The 25739-nt window shown below is 41.5% G+C and overlaps 1 protein-coding gene across 1 annotated transcript in view; it reads right to left on the bottom strand.

Annotated features, from left to right (window-relative positions):
• Positions 1-15203, bottom strand: part of gyg2 (glycogenin 2) — a 139623-nt gene extending 124420 nt beyond the window's left edge. The window contains exon 1 of the mRNA XM_034173521.1: positions 15017-15203. Coding sequence (XP_034029412.1) covers positions 15017-15023 — 7 coding nt within the window. The 5' untranslated portion in view covers positions 15024-15203. The remainder of the gene's footprint in view (positions 1-15016) is intronic.
• Between the last annotated feature and the right edge of the window lie 10536 nt (positions 15204-25739).

Raw genomic sequence — 25739 nt, 5'->3', positions numbered from 1 at the left:
GGGGTGAAATGGAAGTTGGTGGGCATGGTCAGATCATCTGATCTGGGCAGATGTATTTTTCGTGGTAGGGGATCTAGAGGCCTACAGTAGTAGGCCCAGGCCTGGACGATTTGTTTGGTTGACAACTAGCGCCATTTTGAAAATATGTAGACCTATCTAAACACAGACAAGTTAAAATTATAATTTTCGAAATATTATATGTACAGTAGTCACTTGTCATCTTGACTATTTTTTTTATTTTTAAATTGTTTTTGTCATTCTTTTGTCATTTCTAGTTGTTTTTTGATATGTAACTGTAAGTTCTTTTCATAATTATATTGCAGTACTTTTTTTAACTAAAGTTGTGACTAGAGTGAGGTGTAAGGAGTTGACAGATTTAATTCAAAGCACAAGCCTAATAAATGAGTATATGTCTGTATACGCTTCCCATATTCTGTTGTTGTATTTTTGGTTTTATCATCAAAACCAAATTAATGTTTTATTTTTGGATTTTTTTTTTAAGGTAGAATTCAACAGGACATTTTTATTTCCATTTTAAAAACATTTTTTGCCCATAATACAACCAGAACTGCTTCATTGTGAATTATTGACTCCTGCATCAGGATGTGCGCCTCATTAATGACCGGGTCAAAATTTCCTCTAAATTGTTTTTTCTGCCAAATGTATTTGATCCATTTTCAAAATGTTATCTGCGTGCACGCTGTAAGAACTATTAAAATACGACGAGAGACAAAGGATTGAAAATAGCAAAGTGTCAAATCACAGCCTTTTGCTGTGTGATTTAACAGGTGCACGTCAGGCTGTGGCTCAGAGCGTGAGCACGGTGTGAAAACAAAATAAATGGTCAAACATTTAATCATGTAAATGTCTCCGGTTCCACATGCGAGGGATTTAATGGAAATACATTGCGATCGGGCGGGACATTATAAAATTCTAGACTTTTGATTTCGGTGTACCCGTGATTATGCGGACCTAGTCAGGATGGGGTTCATAGACCAGGTCCGCATAATCACGGGTACACCGAAATCAAAAGTCTATAACTGTTGGGAAAGTGTAGTGACACGGACCCACAACAGGGGGCGTAAATGAACGGACAATGGAAGGAGTCAAATTATAACACTTTACTGTTGTGAATGTCACAACCAAACACAGCAGATTCAGAATGTGCAACAGTCAATTAATAAAGGTGTCGTGTGGGCAGGATCGACGATAAGAGACGCCCGTCTGGAAACGAACCGGAACCACACGATTTCCACCGAGGAATACTGGAGCCGCCAAGTCCCGAAGTCCCGGAGTCCCCAGGTGGCCACCTTCCCGGCGTGTTGGATCTGGTACTGCTGGCAGAAAGCAAAAGACAGTCAAAGAGTGGGTGTGTGAACACCCAGTAACAATGGTGGGAATGCCACCTCCACCTCTCACTCAACACGTTGCAGCGGTCTCAGATGAAAAGGAGCGCCGTCTTGCACAGCCTCCGCAAAAACGACCGGTTCTCCTGCGAACACTCACAATAACAGATTTATAAATCTCACAAAAAGGGCTGAGAGTATTACCTCCAGATGAAGATGATATCTCGGCAGTTTGGTGGAGGTGTCTTCCTGCTTTTATACCAGATGTGTTGATTAGTGACAGCTGTCACGGATGATGGGTGACAGCTGTCACCATGGCTTGTTCCTGAGGCGGCAGCGCCCTCTTGTGCCTGAAGCCCGCACTTCAGGCAGGGCGCCTTCTGGTGGTGGGCCAGCAGTACCTCCTCTTCAGCGGCCCACACAACAATAACTGCTTTATTATATGGTAAACAAGAAAATTGGGCATTTGTCAAACATACTAAAACTGAAAAATCAATCTCAAGTTTCAACTCTTTATTATTACTGTCATACTGCACCAACAGGTCCAAAATACTTCATGAGCACAATCTCTAATGCCTCTTTCACACCGGGGCTGCCTTGAGTTGCTTCCTGTGGTTGTCATGACGACACAGGAACGTCTGCGTCAGGTGCGCGCTGCAGCCAGACTGTGCACTCTGATTTCTCTTCTAGCTTATATTTGTTCTTGTGCTGAGCTGCAGGTCTGCACTAGGAGTTCTGTTATAGTTTATCTTTCCTTCTTTGACTGCGAGATGCACGTGCAAGATGCACGCACTTGCACGAACGAACCGTCCGTGAGTAAATGTGGAGATGGCTTGAGTTATACTTAATGTGGACATGTCCTGTCTCTGGCAATCAGTCTGTGAGCAGGACTTACGAGGTCTGTCAATAAAGTAACGGTCCTTTTTATTTTTTTCAAAAACTATATGGATTTCATTCATATGTTTTTACGTCAGACATGCTTGAACCCTCATGCGCATGCGTGAGTTTTTCCACGCCTGTCGGTGACGTCATTCACCTGTGAGCACTCCTTGTGGGAGGAGTCGTCCAGCACCTCGTTGGAATTCCTTTGTCTAAGAAGTTGCTGAGAGACTGGCGCGTTGTTTGATCAAAATTTTTTCTAAACCTGTTAGGCTCTATTGATCCAGGACGTCGTGAGAGAACAGAGAAGTTTCAGAAGAAGTCGGTTTCAGCATTTTATCCGGATATTCCACTGTTAAAGGAGATTTTTTTAATGAAAGACGTGCAGATGGGTCCGCGCGTTGGCTCGCAGCCGCCGCGACGCTCCGCCACAGGAAAAACACCTCCGTTGGAAGCCTTAAGGACAAGTTGGAACATGTCCTGCTGTTAAACAATTTCTCATATACTCACTCCACTGAAAGCCATCAAAAGCCACCTGGATTTTACAAATGGTTATCAACACGGAGGTGTTTTTCCTGTGCCGCCGCACCGCGTCGGCTGCGTCCCGACGCGCGGACCCGTCCGCACGTCTTTCATTAAAAAAATCTCCTTTAACAATGGAATATCCGGATAAAATGCTGAAACCGACTTCTTCTGAAACTTCTCTGTTCTCTCACGACGTCCTGGATCAATAGAGCCTGAAATGTGGAGGTTTTCAGCTTGAACAGGCTGACGACGGCGGCTGAGAGCGCTGAGCGACGTCTCGCACTGTGGGAAGTCCTTAAAGCGACAGAATCACCTCAAAATCTCTCATCAGCCGTTAAAATTTTCACTGAAAACCAGCTTAATTTTTCTAACCGTGTCCACTTCGATGTGTCTCACAGGTTTAGAAAAACTTTGATCAAACAACGCGCCAGTCTCTCAGCAACTTCTCAGACAAAGGAATTCCGACGAGGGGCTGGACGACTCCTCCCACAAGGAGTGCTCACAGGCGAATGACGTCACCGACAGGCGTGGAAAAACTCACGCATGCGCACGAGGGTTCAAGCATGTCTGACGTAAAAACATATGAATGAAATCCATATAGTTTTTGAAAAAAATAAAAAGGACCGTTACTTTATTGACAGCCCTCGTATGTCCTTTATTTAACACAATTATGACAGAGTTTAACAGAAGAGTGAGGAGCTGCAGCAGCAGCTGCAATCAGCAGCATTTTTTTCTGTGCTCTTTGAGCGTGCAGTTTTTACTGCATTGTGTACACTGTATAAAAACAATCAATCAATCAATCAATTGTTTTATATAGCGCCAAATCACAACAAACAGTTGCCCCAAGGCGCTTTATATTGTAAGGCAAGGCCATACAATAATTATGTAAAACCCCAACGGTCAAAACGACCCCCTGTGAACAAGCAGTGGGAAGGAAAAACTCCCTTTTAACAGGAAGAAACCTCCAGCAGAACCAGGCTCAGGGAGGGGCAGTCTTCTGCTGGGACTGGTTGGGGCTGAGGGAGAGAACCAGGAAAAAGACATGCTGTGGAGGGGAGCAGAGATCGATCACTAATGATTAAATGCAGAGTGGTGCATACAGAGCAAAAAGAGAAAGAAACAGTGCATCATGGGAACCCCCCAGCAGTCTACGTCTATAGCAGCATAACTAAGGGATGGTTCAGGGTCACCTGATCCAGCCCTAACTATAAGCTTTAGCAAAAAGGAAAGTTTTAAGCCTAATCTTAAAAGTAGAGAGGGTGTCTGTCTCCCTGATCTGAATTGGGAGCTGGTTCCACAGGAGAGGAGCCTGAAAGCTGAAGGCTCTGCCTCCCATTCTACTCTTACAAACCCTAGGAACTACAAGTAAGCCTGCAGTCTGAGAGCGAAGCGCTCTATTGGGGTGATATGGTACTACGAGGTCCCTAAGATAAGATGGGACCTGATTATTCAAAACCTTATAAGTAAGAAGAAGAATTTTAAATTCTATTCTAGAATTAACAGGAAGCCAATGAAGAGAGGCCAATATGGGTGAGATATGCTCTCTCCTTCTAGTCCCCGTCAGTACTCTAGCTGCAGCATTTTGAATTAACTGAAGGCTTTTTAGGGAACTTTTAGGACAACCTGATAATAATGAATTACAATAGTCCAGCCTAGAGGAAATAAATGCATGAATTAGTTTTTCAGCATCACTCTGAGACAAGACCTTTCTGATTTTAGAGATATTGCGTAAATGCAAAAAAGCAGTCCTACATATTTGTTTAATATGCGCTTTGAATGACATATCCTGATCAAAAATGACTCCAAGATTTCTCACAGTATTACTAGAGGTCAGGGCAATGCCATCCAGAGTAAGGATCTGGTTAGACACCATGTTTATAAGATTTGTGGGGCCAAGTACAATAACTTCAGTTTTATCTGAGTTTAAAAGCAGGAAATTAGAGGTCATCCATGTCTTTATGTCTGTAAGACAATCCTGCAGTTTAGCTAATTGGTGTGTGTCCTCTGGCTTCATGGATAGATAAAGCTGGGTATCATCTGCGTAACAATGAAAATTTAAGCAATACCGTCTAATAATACTGCCTAAGGGAAGCATGTATAAAGTGAATAAAATTGGTCCTAGCACAGAACCTTGTGGAACTCCATAATTAACTTTAGTCTGTGAAGAAGATTCCCCATTTACATGAACAAATTGTAATCTATTAGACAAAAATGATTCAAACCACCGCAGCGCAGTGCCTTTAATACCTATGGCATGCTCTAATCTCTGTAATAAAATTTTATGGTCAACTGTATCAAAAGCAGCACTGAGGTCTAACAGAACAAGCACAGAGATGAGTCCACTGTCCGAGGCCATAAGAAGATCATTTGTAACCTTCACTAATGCTGTTTCTGTACTATGATGAATTCTAAAACCTGACTGAAACTCTTCAAATAGACCATTCCTCTGCAGATGATCAGTTAGCTGTTTTACAACTACCCTTTCAAGAATTTTTGAGAGAAAAGGAAGGTTGGAGATTGGCCTATAATTAGCTAAGATAGCTGGGTCAAGTGATGGCTTTTTAAGTAATGGTTTAATTACTGCCACCTTAAAAGCCTGTGGTACATAGCCAACTAACAAAGATAGATTGATCATATTTAAGATCGAAGCATTAAATAATGGTAGGGCTTCCTTGAGCAGCCTGGTAGGAATGGGGTCTAATAAACATGTTGATGGTTTGGATGAAGTAACTAATGAAAATAACTCAGACAGAACAATCGGAGAGAAAGAGTCTAACCAAATACCGGCATCACTGAAAGCAGCCAAAGATAACGATACGTCTTTGGGATGGTTATGAGTAATTTTTTCTCTAATAGTTAAAATTTTGTTAGCAAAGAAAGTCATGAAGTCATTACTAGTTAAAGTTAATGGAATACTCAGCTCAATAGAGCTCTGACTCTTTGTCAGCCTGGCTACAGTGCTGAAAAGAAACCTGGGGTTGTTCTTATTTTCTTCAATTAGTGATGAGTAGAAAGATGTCCTAGCTTTACGGAGGGCTTTTTTATAGAGCAACAGACTCTTTTTCCAGGCTAAGTGAAGATCTTCTAAATTAGTGAGACGCCATTTCCTCTCCAACTTACGGGTTATCTGCTTTAAGCTACGAGTTTATGAGTTATACCACGGAGTCAGGCACTTCTGATTTAAAGCTCTCTTTTTTAGAGGAGCTACAGCATCCAAAGTTGTCTTCAATGAGGATGTAAAACTATTGACAAGATACTCTATCTCACTTACAGAGTTTAGGTAGCTACTCTGCACTGTGTTGGTATATGGCATTAGAGAACATAAAGAAGGAATCATATCCTTAAACCTAGTTACAGCGCTTTCTGAAAGACTTCTAGTGTAATGAAACTTATTCCCCACTGCTGGGTAGTCCATCAGAGTAAATGTAAATGTTATTAAGAAATGATCAGACAGAAGGGAGTTTTCAGGGAATACTGTTAAGTCTTCTATTTCCATACCATAAGTCAGAACAAGATCTAAGATATGATTAAAATGATGGGTGGACTCATTTACTTTTTGAGCAAAGCCAATAGAGTCTAATAATAGATTAAATCCAGTGTCGAGGCTGTCATTCTCAGCATCTGTATGGATGTTAAAATCGCCCACTATAATTATCTTATCTGAGCTAAGCACTAAGTCAGACAAAAGGTCTGAAAATTCACAGAGAAACTCACAGTAACGACCAGGTGGACGATAGATAATAACAAATAAAACTGGTTTTTGGGACTTCCAATTTGGATGGACAAGACTAAGAGTCAAGCTTTCAAATGAATTAAAGCTCTGTCTGGGTTTTTGATTAATTAATAAGCTGGAATGGAAGATTGCTGCTAATCCTCCGCCTCGGCCCGTGCTACGAGCATTCTGACGGTTGGTGTGACTCGGGGGTGTTGACTCATTTAAACTAACATATTCATCCTGCTGTAACCAGGTTTCTGTAAGGCAGAATAAATCAATATGTTGATCAATTATTATATCATTTACCAACAGGGACTTAGAAGAGAGAGACCTAATGTTTAATAGACCACATTTAACTGTTTTAGTCTGTGGTGCAGTTGAAGGTGCTATATTATTTTTTCTTTTTGAATTTTTATGCTTAAATAGATTTTTGCTGGTTATTGGTAGTCTGGGAGCAGGCACCGTCTCTACGGGGATGGGGTAATGAGGGGATGGGAGGGGGAGAGAAGCTGCAGAGAGGTGTGTAAGACTACAACTCTGCTTCCTGGTCCCAACCCTGGATAGTCACGGTTTGGAGGATTTAAGAAAATTGGCCAGATTTCTAGAAATGAGAGCTGCTCCATCCAAAGTGGGATGGATGCCGTCTCTCCTAACAAGACCAGGTTTTCCCCAGAAGCTTTGCCAATTATCTATGAAGCCCACCTCATTTTTTGGACACCACTCAGACAGCCAGCAATTCAAGGAGAACATGCGGCTAAACATGTCAATTCTGCATGATGTATACATTGGGAACAATGGAACAACAGGAATCATACATTGGAGTCAGGTAAGGAATAGTCTTTGTGAAATAATGCACAGGCATCATGTAGAAGCTTCTCAACAAACTGACAGCCAAAGTAGGCATTGTATCACGTTATCTGATTGGTCGTTATCGATTGAAGGTGTCACTCGATTAGCTAGCGCTGCGCTGCACCCGAGGTGTACTCGGCTCCACCAGCAGTCAACTCAGCATGTGGTACAGCTCAGAAAGTGGTGAATGGGCCAATCAGAAGTTGGCAAAATCCCAAACCATATAATAATTTATCAAATGTGAGCGAGCAATCGGCTGTACAAAATCAGTTATACACAATGTTTATTACATGGAAAACAATACAAAAACTTTGGGACTTTTTTGTCCGGTGACTGCGAATATCTGGTTTATACGATGACGGTTTAGGTGAGTTTTACTGTACATGGGAGTGAACAATAAATTTACCTCAAAGCTTTAACGATGACGTCGGCTTCCATCCCACACAGCTGACTTTATTTTCCCAAATTTTCTTCTCTTCGGATCTGAAGGGAATCTGTACATCTTGAAGCCTTTGTTGTGTCTATTTGTGCCTCCAAATGCACATTTTCAGCGTATGAATGTGGCATGTTGGTGCACAGCATACCTTTAAGGTGAAGGTGGGTGGTGCCAACGGGGTCTTTAAAGCGCGCAGGGCATGCTCATCGAGATATACCACTTGGAGTGGGCTTGTGGTGGCGGCGTGCTGCGGGTTCTGTGCCGATTTGTTTGGGCACGGTTGCATCGGATTCTGAGGGTTCTAGTCGTTCTTACAGGTCAGTGTTGTGCTTTTCTGTAGCCTCGGTTGACATTGGCGTTATTTAATTGCATGTGTCTCGGGTTCAGGGCAGCAGCCTGGCTGGAGTGCGTTTGTTTGATTCCTGGTTGGTGGGAGTGTGTGCTGTCGGGCACGCGTCATGGGCTCGGGGCTCTCTCCTGTGGTAAGTTCGTTCATGGTCTTGCTGGCTTTGCGTGCTGTGTCACAGCTAATGTCAAATTCTGCTTCAGAGCCGAGTTGTTGTGGGCTTTTTTCCCCCTCCTCCTCCTGCTGCTTTCTGCGGGTGCATGCGTCTACACTGGCAGGTAAGATTTCAACTACATAGGCTGAGTTAATATGATTGTTTTTTTTTTAATTGCCCCGTGTCTCTTGTTTAGGCACAAGGAACCATGGTGTGCGGAGTGTACGTTTGAGTCGCCACCTCCTATTAAAGGGCCGTTGCTTCGTCCACATTTCATCGGATGCCAACAACTGTGTACATTGCTTTGCAGAGGGCGCCCTCTGTGGGTGCTGTTGGCGCACTACATGGGATTGATTTCACCTGCTGTGATTAATATGGTGGGGTGAGGGGTTTATTCCTCCTCGGCCGCGTTTGATGCATGTTTGGTTGTTTTTTTGTGTGTGTGTGTTTGGTTTGTTGTTTATGTTTTGGTTTGCAGTGGGGTTTTTTTGTATTTAATTTGTTTGTTTGTTTGTTTTTTTGTCTGATCTGGACCCTTGCTCACCCAACATTAATTTGGTTGAAGGTGAATAATTTAACTCGGTTAAGTGCAATATAAGATCTGGTTGAAACTGAATAAGGCAATTCTGTGCAATATAAGGTGAATGTGAAAAGCAGTACTATGAAATGTGAAATATGTAATGTTTTATTTATATTTTTAAACTAATTTGACAGAATAAATCTACCTTGTGATAAGCACATCTCTTTCCCGTACCTTGCGCAGCCTTCTGTTACAAATTGGGCTTTGATTAGTCCCAGGGCCGTATCCCTGGGTGGCGTTGTTGGTCCTTCTTTTAAAATTGGAATTAAATTATAGTGTCTTTTTAATTAGGATAAACAAACAAATAGCCCTAGCCCAGGAGCGAGACTCCACTTCACCACATAAATAAATAAAATTTACATGCAGACACATTATCAGTGAACGCTATTTTGAACCCAAGATGGCACCATGAGTCGCGTGACAGATTTTTTTTCGACTCGTCATGTTGCCACTCTCTCTAAGGGCCCTGTCCCACTGGCATTTAGAAGGATATGCGTATGGATTGCGCACAAAATTGGCCCATAGTCGCCAAACATTCGCAACATCCATGTAACATGCCTGTATGAGTCGGCCGTCATCCGAACACGCAATCCCATGATCATCCGCAGAGGGACGCATGTCCGCAGCCAGGATTTTTGAGCTGTTCAAAAATCTGAATGCGGATAATATCTGCCTTACATACTCCATATATACTCAATTCATACACAATACATACTCACTCTATGCGCTGTATATCTGCCGTTAACCGCTGATATCCGCAACTGACGGGGATTTGCGGCTTGACAGCGGACGGGGACAGTGTGTAAAACAGATATATATCGTGCCTATCATGTCCACATCACAAACTAAAATATGTTGTGGCGAATGCATACAAATTGGCCACGAATAAAGCGTTTTAATTACATCTGCTTTGCAGGTGATTTGCGGACAATCTGTGAATGCATAACAAACATGTCACGTAAACCCAAAGTGTGGCAGAAAGCGACATACCAAAGCAAATACTGGCATCAGTGATGCCGGTATTTGGTTAGACTCTTTCTCTTCGATTTTTCTGTCTGAGTTATTTTCATTAGTTACTTCCTCCAAACCATCAACATGTCTATTAGACCCCATTCCTACCAGGCTGCTCAAGGAAGCCCTACCATTAATTAATGCTTCGATCTTAAATATGATCAATCTATCTTTATTAGTTGGCTATGTACCACAGGCTTTTAAGGTGGCAGTAATTAAACCATTACTTAAAAAGCCATCACTTGACCCAGCTATCTTAGCTAATTATAGGCTAATCTCCAAGCTTCCTTTTCTCTCAAAAATTCTTGAAAGGGTAGTTGTGAAACAGCTAACTGATCATCTGCAGAGGAATGGTCTATTTGAAGAGTTTCAGTCAGGTTTTAGAATTCATCATAGTACAGAAACAGCATTAGTGAAGGTTACAAATGATGAATCTTCTTCACAGACTAAGGTTAATTATGGAGTTCCACAAGGTTCTGTGCTAGGACCAATTTTATTCACTTTATACATGTTTCCCTTAGGCAGTATTATTAGACAGCATTGCTTAAATTTTCATTGTTACGCAGATGATACCCAGCTTTATCTATCCATGAAGCCAGAGGACACACACCAATTAGAAGGAGAGAGCATATCTCACCCATATTGGCCTCTCTTCATTGGCTTCCTGTTAATTCTAGAATAGAATTTAAAATTCTTCTTCTTACTTATAAGGTTTTGAATAATCAGGTCCCATCTTATCTTAGGGACCTCGTAGTACCATATCACCCCAATAGAGCGCTTCGCTCTCAGACTGCAGGCTTACTTGTAGTTCCTAGGGTTTGTAAGAGTAGAATGGGAGGCAGAGCCTTCAGCTTTCAGGCTCCTCTCCTGTGGAACCAGCTCCCAATTCAGATCAGGGAGACAGACACCCTCTCTACTTTTAAGATTAGGCTTAAAACTTTCCTTTTTGCTAAAGCTTATAGTTAGGGCTGGATCAGGTGACCCTGAACCATCCCTTAGTTATGCTGCTATAGACGTAGACTGCTGGGGGGTTCCCATGATGCACTGTTTCTTTCTCTTTTTGCTCTGTATGCACCACTCTGCATTTAATCATTAGTGATCGATCTCTGCTCCCCTCCACAGCATGTCTTTTTCCTGGTTCTCTCCCTCAGCCCCAACCAGTCCCAGCAGAAGACTGCCCCTCCCTGAGCCTGGTTCTGCTGGAGGTTTCTTCTTGTTAAAAGGGAGTTTTTCCTTCGCACTGTAGCCAAGTGCTTGCTCACAGGGGGTCGTTTTTGACCGTTGGGGTTTTACGTAATTATTGTATGGCCTTGCCTTACAATATAAAGCGCCTTGGGGCAACTGTTTGTTGTGATTTGGCGCTATATAAAAAAATTGATTGATTGATTGAATTAGCTAAACTGCAGGATTGTCTTACAGACATAAAGACATGGATGACCTCTAATTTCCTGCTTTTAAACTCAGATAAAACTGAAGTTATTGTACTTGGCCCCACAAATCTTAGAAACATGGTGTCTAACCAGATCCTTACTCTGGATGGCATTACCCTGACCTCTAGTAATACTGTGAGAAATCTTGGAGTCATTTTTGATCAGGATATGTCCTTCAATGCGCATATTAAGCAAATATGTAGGACTACTTTTTTGCATTTGCGCAATATCTCTAAAATTAGAAAGGTCTTGTCTCAGAGTGATGCTGAAAAACTAATTCATGCATTTATTTCCTCTAGGCTGGACTATTGTAATTCATTATTATCAGGTTGTCCTAAAAGTTCCCTGAAAAGCCTTCAGTTAATTCAAAATGCTGCAGCTAGAGTACTGACGGGGACTAGAAGGAGAGAGCATATTTCACCCATATTGGCCTCTCTTCATTGGCTTCCTGTTAATTCTAGAATATAATTTAAAATTCTTCTTCTTATAAGGTTTTGAATAATCAGGTCCCATCTTATCTTAGGGACCTCATAGGACCATATCACCCCAATAGAGTGCTTCGCTCTCAGACTGCAGGCTTACTTGTAGTTCCTAGGGTTTTTAAGAGTAGAATGGGAGGCAGAGCCTTCAGCTTTCAGGCTCCTCTCCTGTGGAACCAGCTCCCAATTCGGATCAGGGAGACAGACACCCTCTCTACTTTTAAGATTAGGCTTAAAATTTTCCTTTTTGCTAAAGCTTATAGTTAGGGCTGGATCAGGTGACCCTGAACCATCCCTTAGTTATGCTGCTATAGACGTAGACTGCTGGGGGGTTCCCATGATGCACTGAGTGTTTCTTTCTCTTTTTGCTCTGTATGCACCACTCTGCATTTAATCATTAGTGATTGAGCTCTGCTCCCCTCCACAGCATGTCTTTTTCCTGGTTCTCTCCCTCAGCCCCAACCAGTCCCAGCAGAAGACTGCCCCTCCCTGAGCCTGGTTCTGCTGGAGGTTTCTTCCTGTTAAAAGGGAGTTTTTCCTTCCCACTGTCGCCAAGTGCTTGCTCACAGGGGGTCGTTTTGACCGTTGGGGTTTTTCCGCAATCATTGTATGGCTTTGCCTTACAATATAAAGCGCCTTGGGGCAACTGTTTGTTGTGATTTGGCGCTATATAAATAAAATTGATTTGATTTGATACCTGCCAGTCAGTGCCAGACTGGCTGTGTAGATCCACAAAGACATAATAGCTGCTGCAATCCAGGACTTTTATTTAACGCCAACAAAAGGAAGAGTTGCTGCTTAGCCACAACTCACGCTGGTCTGTTTTCTGTGACACTCTAAAAAAAAACAAAAAAAAAAAACAACACCGTCTCACACCCTGAGCAGCTTCCCCCTCTCTCGCTCCCCAAACTCATGAACTGTTAACCCTCGCATGACAACATGAACATTAACTCTGTGATCAACTTGTCCAAGTCCAGCAAATGCTCCAGAGGCTGTATTGTTGGTGTGAATAGTGATGCCGACGGCCCGAGTGTGCTTCTTTTATGACCACAATGCAGATGCCATGTTGCATGTGCAACACGTGCGCGATGCATTCATAATACACCCGTAATACTGCCTTGGTAATCTCAATGTGTCGGATCAATTTCCTCACTACATGCGTTATATAACCGTGATTGTTCATCATATAGTCGCTATATATTATTAATATATCCGTAATTCATACGGGGACATTTGTCATTTTTGGGCATTTTTGTTGCGGACAACAACGAACACCCGCAATTTGCATACTCAGTTCATGCACAATTAATCCTCTCCCCAGTGGGACAGGGCCCTAATCAAGACACTCTACTGAGCTCCTCACAGCAGCCTGACTGTTACAGACACAGACAGGAACTAACGTATGATTTCAGGGTTTACAAACATTTTTGACCATTAAATTTTACTCACTTTACCAGCAAAAAAACAACAACAACAAAAAAAAACAAAGCGGACTGAAAGTTAGTGGAAGCAAATTTAGTGGAAGCTAATGGGTCCGCTGATTGATTTCAAAGTTAGCTGAAAAGCTAATCTGCTAGTGAAAAAGTTAGTTTCACTAATTGGCAGTTAGTGGATTAGTGGAACTGTGCCCACCACTGGTTCCAGCTTACTTTCACTGCTGGAATTTACCCCAGGTGGACTCCAATTAAGCTGTAGAAACATCTCAAGGATGATCAGTGGATAGAGCAGGGGTGGGCAATCATGTGCCATGAAGGGCCGAAGCACTGCAGGTTTTCCTTTCTACCAATCACCTCAGCAAGTGATTTCATTAATGTTCAGGTGTCTCAGCAGGTGATTTCATTGATAACCAGGTGTTTATGTTCAAGGGAGAGGCTCATCAGCAACCCACCTGCTGAGGTGATTGGTTGCAAGGAAAACCTGCAGTGTCTCAGCCCTCGTTGCCCACCCCTGGGATAGAGGATGCACCGGAGCTCAATTTTGAGCTTCATGGTAAAGACTGAATATTTATCTACATGTTATTTCTTAGTTTTTTGTTTCTAACAAATTTGCAAAAATCTAAAAATATTTTTTTTTAAGTCATTGTCATTATGGGGTATTATGTGTAGAATTTTCAGGGAAAAATTAATTTAATCCATTTTGGAATGAGGCTGTAACATAAAAATATAGAAAATGTGCAGTGCTGTGAATACTTTGTTGATAGATGCACTGTATGTTATGCAAAAACAAACGTTTTTTTTTTTAAATCTCTCTTTCTGCACATTTGTAAAATACTGCAAGGAGATTGCAGAGAATCCTTTTTATTCTAATCGATTTGTTTAAGATTTCAAATATTTATTGATTTATTTTTACAAAATACAATGTAACATGCTTTGACATAACACTGAAATTTATTTTTGCCTCATGGCCCCCTAACCCTCCCTGCATAGATTCAGTTTTGGCCCTTCATAGGGAAGAATTTGGGCACCCAAAATGTATTAATATTAATCATTAAAATGCTTGTGATTGATTGGTATGAATGACTTAATAATAAATTTAGACAGAAGTCATGTGATGAAGTCACACAGTCAAAAAATAAATAAATAAATCCAGTTATTCATTTTCTATACCCGCTTACTCCAGTCAAAGGTTATGGGGGCGACAACTTATCACAGCAGTAGTCATAGGATGTGAGGTGGGGTACAGCCGGGAGAGGACTCCAGTCTGTCACAGGGCCACACAGAGACAAGCAAACACATTCACACACGCACCTACAGTCAGTTCAGAGTCACCACTTCCTCTAACTTGCATGTCCTTGAAAATGGGAAGAAGCTGGAGCACCCAAACTGCGCACACAGAGGCCCAGGCAGGAAGTGATCACATGACCTTCTTGCTGCGAGGCAACAGTGATAACCACTAAGTCACTGTGCCACCCAAAACCATTACAGACACATGTATATTTCTTTGGTGTGTAGTGTGTGCAGCAGCCTTCTGGTGCCGTTTTTTTTTTTTTTTTTCTTCTTCATTCACCTTGAGATTTCAAGCCTGGGCTTTGAAAGGGTCAAGGCTGGCCCTGCTTAGACCCAGAGGACAACATTGGCTAAGTATGTGTTCGTCAGCCCCTCAATAGATTGGCTGCTTCAAGTCTGAGTTGAAGTCAGACTGAATCACTGTGAAAAGGTCTGATGACCAGACAGCAGTTCTGCACCTGAAGCAGCAGTTACTACACAATAATACATTTTGATCAAATGTTCATTTATTCAGAAATGCAGTTTGAAATCCAGACCTACCTGACATTGTGTTCTTCAAATCCAGTATTTAACAAAAGTTGCAGAATTCCAAAATAAATAAAAAAAGTCAGACACCCTCTCATAAAGTTTGCAATTAATCACAAGGTCCTAGTCCCAGTTCAGCATTTCATCTTTGTAGCAGCTGCCAGTGAGGTGAGCTAACATGTATTACTCTGCAACAGATCTCATTGTCACAGACTTTCTGCCTGTCTGTTCATCTGGTCAGTGAACCAGTAGAAGGTGAACTTTGCCAAATGTTGTGCAACAGGTTTGACCTTTATGCCTGTGTTGAAGATCCTATCAGGTGTCACTCCCATTTTCTGCACAGGAGGATCATGGGAAAAGATCAGTCCATATCCCCAGTCCATTTTCTGTAATCTGGAATAAGGTAATCATTTTAAATACACTAAAACAGTATTGCCAAACTTTCCAGAAAAGACAAGGTTTTAAATTGCACCCAAATTTGTCTGAAGGACATCAGCTGCGTGGAGTCTGTCATGAAAATAGGGCTGCAACTGAATATTTTTGTAATTGATTAATCTGTACATTATTTTCCCATTAACTGGCTAATCTATACTATAATAGCCAAGTGGCCTCTATGCGTGCATGTGTATGGCTTGGATCACAGACAAACTGGGGCGAGCTGACATTTGTCTTTTGGTACACTTATGTATGAACGCTGCGAAAACATAAAGTTGATAGGATTAATATTTTTGCAGAAATTAGCATTATTGTTATGAGTCGATGCGGGTTGAGGAGCGGACCTGCGTCTGACGGAACCCAGCGCCAAAACAACCAGAAAGCAGTTCCAATAACAAAACAATTTATTTTCCCCCTTTGGTGCATAACAAAGTGTACAAACGAAACATGCATCTGTCTGGCGGAGTGAAGGACGGTGCGCTCTCCAGCGCCCAAAAGGATCGAAGCCCGGCGCTTCTGGACCCACGTTCACCGCCAAACACCCCCCCAGGTGGACAAGACAAACCGACTCTGCGACGGATAGAAAAGGTGAGGTAAGTCAGCAGCTACAACTAATATCCTTCAAAGGCACACACTATCAGCATCACATTCAGGTCTGAATTTAAGCTTTATGTAAATGAGCAGCTTCTCACAAGAGGTGGAGGATCATCTGTCCGCACGCCACGGCCGTGAGAAGCGAGCTGCACAACTCATCAATATTCACATATACTGCGTAACAAAATACCAAATTACTGTTAACAATTATTCAGACAATCAAATCACCTCTGATGTGTGCTGACAGCATGTGTCCCTCACCAGTCCTCCTTCACAGGCACGATGTGTCAAACCCAGGCGCGGTCCTCAGCGTCTCACAAACGAACATCACAAGGTCGAGTTCCCGGCAATTCTGCTTGAATCACACATGGCTTAAATGCAGAACGCCATCTCATTATCTGCTTCAGCTGAAAGTCTTTAAGGTTGCACGTGAGCACCATCCACAGGTGCTGCACATTACGTTGATGAGGGTGAAGGACTATTCTGCCAGCACCTTCTCCACAGACAATAAATCAGTTTGCATACCACCTGGAGAGCAAAGAAAAGAAAAGAACACCAAAATGTCCAGCCACACCCCCCCAACACACAACAATTATTGGCTAACAACAGTGAACAAAGACTGCTGTGCTGCAATGTAACATGGGAGTTCATGGTTTTAAATGTTATTGTGGTTGACGTTAGTTTAACAGTGTTGTTAGTGTTATTGATTTATTGTTTATGTAGTTCAATTAGGCAGTTTAGTTAAATGTCATGTTGCTGTTACCATGAGTGAGAAGTGTAGTGCATTTGAGATCTTCCGTCATACGCCTGTTTGTTTGCGTAAAAAATCAATCAATCAATCAATCAATTTTATTTATATAGCGCCAAATCACAACAAACAGTTGCCCCAAGGCACTTTATATTGTAAGGCAAAGCCATACAATAATTACGTAAAAACCCCAACGGTCAAAACGACCCCCTGTGAGCAAGCACTTGGCGACAGTGGGAAGGAAAAACTCCCTTTTAACAAGAAGAAACCTCCAGCAGAACCAGGCTCAGGGAGGGGCAGTCTTCTGCTGGGACTGGTTGGGGCTGAGGGAGAGAACCAGGAAAAAGACATGCTGTGGAGGGGAGCAGATATCAATCACTAATGATTAAATGCAGAGTGGTGCATACAGAGCAAAAAGAGAAAGAAACACTCAGTGCATCATGGGAACCCCCCAGCAGTCTAAGTCTATAGCAGCATAACTAAGGGATGGTTCAGGGTCACCTGATCCAGCCCTAACTATAAGCTTTAGCAAAAAGGAAAGTTTTAAGCCTAATGTTAAAAGTAGAGAGGGTGTCTGTCTCCCTGATCTGAATTGGGAGCTGGTTCCACAGGAGAGGAGCTTGAAAGTTGAAGGCTCTGCCTCCCATTCTACTCTTACAAACCCTAGGAACTACAAGTAAGCCTGCAGTCTGAGAGCGAAGCGCTCTATTGGGGTGATATGGTACTATGAGGTCCCTAAGATAAGATGGGACCTGATTATTCAAAACCTTATAAGTAAGAAGAAGAATTTTAAATTCTATTCTAGAATTAACAGGAAGCCAATGAAGAGAGGCCAATATGGGTGAGATATGCTCTCTCCTTCTAGTCCCCGTTAGTACTCTAGCTGCAGCATTTTGAATTAACTGAAGGCTTTTCAGGGACCTTTTAGGACAACCTGATAATAATGAATTACAATAGTCCAGCCTAAAGGAAATAAATGCATGAATTAGTTTTTCAGCATCACTCTGAGACAAGACCGTTCTAATTTTAGAGATATTGCGTAAATGCAAAAAAACAGTCCTACATATTTTTTTAATATGCGCATTGAATGACATATCCTGATCAAAAATGACTCCAAGATTTCTCACAGTATTACTGGAGGTCAGGGTAATGCCATCCAGAGTAAGGATCTGGTTAGACACCATGTTTATAAGATTTGTGGGGCCAAGTACAATAACTTCAGTTTTATCTGAGTTTAAAAGCAGGAAATTAGAGGTCATCCATGTCTTTATGTCTTTAAGACAATCCTGCAGTTTAGCTAATTGGTGTGTGTCCTCTGGCTTCATGGATAGATAAAGCTGGGTATCATCTGCGTAACAATGAAAATTTAAGCAATGCCATCTAATAATACTGCCTAAGGGAAGCATGTATAAAGTGAATAAAATTGGTCCTAGCACAGAACCTTGTGGAACTCCATAATTAACCTTAGTCTGTGAAGACGATTCCCCATTTACATGAACAAATTGTAATCTATTAGATAAATATGATTCAAACCACCGCAGCGCAGTGCCTTTAATACCTATGGCATGCTCTAATCTCTGTAATAAAATTTTATGGTCAACAGTATCAAAAGCAGCACTGAGGTCTAACAGAACAAGCACAGAGATGAGTCCACTGTCTGAGGCCATATGAAGATCATTTGTAACCTTCACTAATGCTGTTTCTGTACTATGATGAATTCTAAAACCTGACTGAAACTCTTCAAATAGACCATTCCTCTGCAGATGATCAGTTAGCTGTTTTACAACTACCCTTTCAAGAATTTATGAGAGAAAAGGAAGGTTGGAGATTGGCCTATAATTAGCTAAGATAGCTGGGTCAAGTGATGGCTTTTTAAGTAATGGTTTAATTACTGCCACCTTAAAAGCCTGTGGTACATAGCCAACTAATAAAGATAGATTGATCATATTTAAGATCAAAGCATTAAATAATGGTAGGGCTTCCTTGAGCAGCCTGGTAGGAATGGGGTCTAATAGACATGTTGATGGTTTGGATGAAGTAACTAATGAAAATAACTCAGACAGAACAATCGGAGAGAAAGAGTCTAACCAAATACCGGCATCACTGAAAGCAGCCAAAGATAATGATACGTCTTTGGGATGGTTATGAGTAATTTTTTCTCTAATAGTTAAAATTTTATTAGCAAAGAAAGTCATGAAGTCATTACTAGTTAAAGTTAAAGGAATACTCGGCTCAATAGAGCTCTGACTCTTTGTCAGCCTGGCTACAGTGCTGAAAAGAAACCTGGGGTTGTTCCTATTTTCTTCAATTAGTGATCAATCAATCAATCAATTTTTTTATATAGCGCCAAATCACAACAAACAGTTGCCCCAAGGCGCTTTATATTGTAAGGCAAGGCCATACAATAATTATGTAAAACCCCAACGGTCAAAACGACCCCCTGTGAGCAAGCACTTGGCTACAGTGGGAAGGAAAAACTCCCTTTTAACAGGAAGAAACCTCCAGCAGAACCAGGCTCAGGGAGGGGCAGTCTTCTGCTGGGACTGGTTGGGGCTGAGGGAGAGAACCAGGAAAAAGACATGCTGTGGAGGGGAGCAGAGATCGATCACTAATGATTAAATGCAGAGTGGTGCATACAGAGCAAAAAGAGAAAGAAACAGTGCATCATGGGAACCCCCCAGCAGTCTACGTCTATAGCAGCATAACTAAGGGATGGTTCAGGGTCACCTGATCCAGCCCTAACTATAAGCTTTAGCAAAAAGGAAAGTTTTAAGCCTAATCTTAAAAGTAGAGAGAGTGATGAGTAGTAAGATGTCCTAGCTTTACGGAGGGCTTTTTTTATAGAGCAACAGACTCTTTTTCCAGGCTAAGTGAAGATCTTCTAAATTAGTGAGATGCCATTTCCTCTCCAGCTTACGGGTTATCTGCTTTAAGCTGCGAGTTTGTGAGTTATACCACAGAGTCAGGCACTTCTGATTTAAAGCTCTCTTTTTCAGAGGAGCTACAGCATCCAAAGTTGTCTTCAATGAGGATGTAAAACTATTGACAAGATACTCTATCTCACTTACAGAGTTTAGGTAGCTACTCTGCACTGTGTTGGTATATGGCATTAGAGAACATAAAGAAGGAATCATATCCTTAAACCTAGTTACAGCGCTTTCTGAAAGACTTCTAGTGTAATGAAACTTATTCCCCACTGCTGGGTAGTCCATCAGAGTAAATGTAAATGTTATTAAGAAACGATCAGACAGAAGGGAGTTTTCAGGGAATACTGTTAAGTCTTCAATTTCCATACCATAAGTCAGAACAAGATCTAAGATATGATTAAAGTGGTGGGTGGACTCATTTACATTTTGAGCAAAGCCAATCGAGTCTAACAATAGATTAAATGCAGTGGATTTAAGAGCACCTACTTGCAGAAGAATGCAGAAAAGACAAAAACCTCTGTGTGTCTGGATGTAAATTCAATCACGGACAAACTGGAGAGAGCTGACATTTGCTGTTTGGTTTGCTTATGTATTTTGCGCCAAGGATGAATGTTAAACGTAACACTGATAGGACTAACATTTTTGGAGAAACTACTGATATTAGCTAACAACACTGAACAATGTGATAATTACATTCCAGACTCACACATCATTTCATCAGGGGGTGGTAAATCCTGCCAAGACCCGTTAGCAGGATTTTAATGAGCCTTTCATTGGATTCAGGTGTGTTGGAACAGGGAGACAACTAAGTGTCAGGAAGGTAGATCTCGAGGACCGAACTTGGGTACCCCTAACCTAGGCAAGTTTTTCCACTCAGAAATTCAAAGTAAATTTTACAAGGAGAATTCGTAAGTAAATTTTACTTATATACTCAACAAAAATATAAACGCAACACTTTTGGTTTTGCTCCCATTTTGTATGAGATTAACTCAACGATCTAAAACTTTTTCCACATACACAATATCACCATTTCCCTCAAATATTGTTCACAAACCAGTCTAAATCTGTGATAGTGAGCACTTCTCCTTTGCTGAGATAATCCATCCCATCTCACAGGTGTGCCATATCAAGATGCTGATTAGACACCATGATTAGTGCACAGGTGTGCCTTAGACTGCCCACAATAAAAGGCCACTCTGAAAGGTGCAGTTTTGTTTTATTGGGGGGGATACCAGTCAGTATCTGGTGTGACCACCATTTGCCTCATGCAGTGCAACACATCTCCTTCGCATCATCCGTGAAGAGAACACCTCTCCAACGTGCCAAACGGCAGCGAATGTGAGCATTTGCCCACTCAAGTCGGTTACGATGACGAACTGGAGTCAGGTCGAGACCCCGATGAGGACGACGAGCATGCAGATGAGCTTCCCTGAGACAGTTTCTGACAGTTTGTGCAGAAATTCTTTGGTTATGCAAACCGATTGTTTCAGCAGCTGTCCGAGTGGCTGGTCTCAGACGATCTTGGAGGTGAACATGCTGGATGTGGAGGTCCTGGGCTGGTGTGGTTACACGTGGTCTGCGGTTGTGAGGCTGGTTGGATGTACTGCCAAATTCTCTGAAACGCCTTTGGAAGACGGCTTATGATAGAGAAATGAACATTCAATACACGAGCAACAGCTCTGGTTGACATTCCTGCTGTCAGCATGCCAATTGCATGCTCCCTCAAATCTTGTGACATCTGTGGCATTGTGCTGTGTGATAAAACTGCACCTTTCAGAGTGGCCTTTTATTGTGGGCAGTCTAAGGCACACCTGTGCACTAATCATGGTGTCTAATCAGCATCTTGATATGGCACACCTGTGAGGTGGGATGGATTATCTCAGCAAAGGAGAAGTGCTCACTATCACAGATTTAGACTGGTTTGTGAACAATATTTGAGAGAAATGGTGATATTGTATATGTGGAAAAAGTTTTAGATCTTTGAGTTCATCTCATACAAAATGGGAGCAAAACCAAAAATGTTGCGTTTAAATTTTTGTTGAGTACATTAGTATATCTAATATATAACATTAGTTTATCTAAAAGAATAACTCAAGTAACATTTACTAGTAATTATCAATTGAATATTTTCATTGACTTTTACTGTCTTTCTTCATAAAAAGTAAAACTTTTCAGGTGTTCCCCTTGTTTTCACTCAAGGTTGCCACAGCAGATCCAATTTGGATCTGCATGTTGATTTGGCACAAATTCTACACTGGATGCCCTTCCTCACACACCTCCACATTACATGAAATATAGCAGGGGTGTGGTTTGAATCAGGAACCATCTGCACTGAAACCAAGAGCACTAACTGCTTGTCCACCACCTCTGCACTGAGTTTTAAGTCCCTTTGGCTCCTCCCTTGTTTTCACTCCGAGTCGCCACACCAGATCTTGGATCATTAGTTCATGAATGTGTTCATTATAAATCAACCATCGATGCATCTTGATGGGTCTTTTTTCAAAACAGAATTTCTTTTGTCTCACTGTTTGACAAATATAAGTTTTTTTTTTTATTATTAATCATAGTGGGTAGAGGTGTGGCCAAGTTGTTAGTGCACTTGGGTTCAGTGCAAAAGGTTCCTGGTTCAAATCCCACCCCTGCCACATTTCTCCATGTAATGTGGAGATCCATCAGGAAGGGCATCCAGTGTAGAATTTGTGCCAAATCAACATGCAGATCCAAACTGGATCTGCTGTGAAAACAAGGGGAAGAGCTGAAAGGTTTTACTTTTTATGAATAAAGACAGAGTAAAATTCAATGAAAATATTCAGTTGATAATTGCTAGTAAATGTTATTTGAGTTAAAATTTACTTAAGAATTCCCCTTGTAAAATTTGCTTGGAATTTCTGATTGGAAAAACGTGCCTAGGTTTTTTCAAGTAAATATCACTCCAAATTTTTTTAGTGTAGGTGGAATTCTTTCCCATTCTTGCTTGATGTACGACTTCGGTTGTTCAACAGTCCGGGGTCTCTGTGCTTCATAATGTGCCACACATTTTCAGTGGGCAACATGTCTGGACTGCAGGCAGGCCAGTCTAGTACCTGCACTCTTTTACTATGAAGCCACGCTGTTGTAACATGCAGAATGTGGCTTGGCATTGTCTTCACGAAACATCAGGGACGTGCCTGAAAATGATGTTGCTTGGATGGCAGCATGTGCTGCTCCAAAACCTGGATGTATCTTTCAGCATTGATGGTGCCATCACAGATGTGTAAGTTGCCCATGCCATGGGCATTAACACACCCCCATACCATCACAGATGCTGGCTTTTTAACCTTTTGAAGTGGTAACAATCTGGATGGTCTTTTTCCTCTTTTTTCCGGAGGACATGACGTCCATGATTTCCAAAAACAATTTGAAATGTGGACTCATCAGACCACAGCACATTTTTCCACTTTGAGCCTGTCCATTTCAAATGAGCTTGGGCCCAGAGAAGGCGGCAGCGTTTCTGGATGTTGTTGATGTATGGCTTTCTCTTTGCATGGTAGAGTTTTCACTTGCACTTGTAGATGTAGCAACGAACTGTGTTAACTGACAATGGTTTTCTGAAGTGTTCCTGAGCCCACGTGGTAAGATCCTTTACACAATGATGTTGGTTTTTAATGCAGTGCCGCCTGAGGGATCGAAGGTCATGGGCATTCAATGTTGGTTTTCGTGTAGAAAGTTCTCCAGATTCTCTGAATCTTCTGATTATATTATGGACTGTAGATGATGGAATCCCTAAATCCCTTGCAATTGAACGTTGAGAAACATTGTTCTTAAACTGTAGGACTATTTTTTTCATGCAGTTGTTCACAAAGTGGTGATCCTCTCCCCATCTTTGCTTGTGAATGACCGAGCCTTTTGGGGATGCTCCTTTTTATACCCAACCATGACACTCACCTGTTTCTAATTAACCTGTTCAATTAAATTCTATTCTGGAATTAACAGGGAGCCAATGAAGAGAGGCCAATATGGGTGAAATATGCTCTCTCCTTCTAGTCCCTGTCAGTACTCTAGCTGCAGCATTTTGAATTAACTGAAGGCTTTTCAGGGAACTTTTAGGACAGCCTGATAATAATGAATTACAATAGTCCAGCCTAGAAGAAATAATTGCATGAATTAGCTTTTCAGCATCACTCTGAGACAAGAGTGAACATAAACATGAACATAAACACTTATTAAATGCATTAAGCTAGTAAAATAACATTGAAAAATTATGTATTTAACAGGAAATAAAAGGGTTGAGTTCTTCTACAAACTGTTGAGATCTAAGTTTCTAAAAACATTTTGAACTCAAACTCATTGTAGAAACTGTACAATTTATTAGCAGCCTTGAAAAATCAATCAATTTTTTTTTATATAGCGCCAAATCACAACAAACAGTTGCCCCAAGGCGCTTTATATTGTAAGGCAAGGCCATACAATAATTATGTAAAACCCCAATGGTCAAAACGACCCCCTGTGAGCAAGCACTTGGCTACAGTGGGAAGGAAAAACTCCCTTTTAACAGGAAGAAACCTCCAGCAGAACCAGGCTCAGGGAGGGGCAGTCTTCTGCTGGGACTGGTTGGGGCTGAGGGAGAGAACCAGGAAAAAGACATGCTGTGGAGGGGAGCAGAGATCGATCACTAATGATTAAATGCAGAGTGGTGCAAAAATGTCAGCTGCCTATTTTATAAACACTACCCAATCTAGAGGCTGTGGATCCCCACAGGCAACATGCTAGTCTTTTTTCATTAGTGTATTTTTTCTGCTTAGTTGATTAACAAAAGGCTAATTTACCAATAAATCTTTACTATGTGATAAAAAGCAATCACTTTACAAATGTAAAAGAAAAATGCCTGTCTGTATGAAAGGGCCATATCAGCTATTTTCTTGATTAATCCACAAACTGATTGGTACATGAAATGCCAGAAAACAGTGAAAAATGTCAGTTCATGTTTTGCAAAACCCAAGTTGACGTCCTGAAATGTCACCAACTGAAAGATCTTGAGTTTACTGTCTGAGAAACTAAAAAATATTCACATTAAAGTAGACCTGCATTGAAATAAATGTGGTCAGATCTCAGAAAGAAATAGCTCATATGTATTTATGAGACCCTTATGAATGCAGTAAAGTAAATCTGCAAGCCCAAATTTGTAATTCAGCGGAGAAATCTTCATTTAAAAATGACAAATTTGCAGTTAAAATTTGGCCCTCTGCGAAAACTGTTTGTACATTGGGGACATTGCTGTGACGCAAGGGAGAAGACGGAGCACTAGTGCCTTCAGTCCGATCCCGCACTGAAATTGATTTTATCTATTAATGTTACTGTTATACACATCCTGGTTTCAACATCCAAAAGTAAGCTGCAATGAATGCAAGATACAGCTCTGCATGCTCAGATCAGCGGCGACATCGACAGTAGGCGACGTTCTTTTGCACCAGCCAGCTCGCTAGCGCAGCATGCGAGCAGGTCGTCGCAGTAACCCGGACCCCAGCCCTGCCCCATGAGAAAATATTGGCTTGCATGGAGTGCCTCCGGGAAAATATGATCGAATACAGATCTAGTCTAAAGGCAAAACAATCATAAACAACCTTGAAACGGCGGTAGGCTAAAGACAGTAGATTTTCAATGCGACACCACTGTCAAATGGGCGTATGAAAAAGTCCCCAAAAATAATTTTCAGGCAAAAATAACAGAAATGTATACTCACCAAGTTTTTAAAAAAGTCGATCCTTCTGTGTAAGACAATAAAAAGGTGCTTTTGTAAGAGATGCAAACTGACGTAAATCCATAAATTACAGTTGGCGTGCACAGTGCATGCTGGGATATGGTCTTCTCTCTAACATCTTGACAATGTCCCGGATGTGATGACAGTTTTGCGGAGGGCCAAATTTTAGCTGTAAATTTGTCATTTCTTAAATTAAGATTTCTCCGTTGAATGACAGATCTGGGCTTGCAGATTTACTTTACTATATTCAGAAGGATCTTATGTGTAAATATGTCATTTTTTGGTCCAAAGATCTGA

The sequence above is a fragment of the Thalassophryne amazonica genome, chromosome 1, assembly GCF_902500255.1.
Source record: "Thalassophryne amazonica chromosome 1, fThaAma1.1, whole genome shotgun sequence".
Taxonomy (NCBI): Eukaryota; Metazoa; Chordata; class Actinopteri; order Batrachoidiformes; family Batrachoididae; genus Thalassophryne; species Thalassophryne amazonica.
This window is presented reverse-complemented; position numbering and strand designations above follow the sequence as displayed.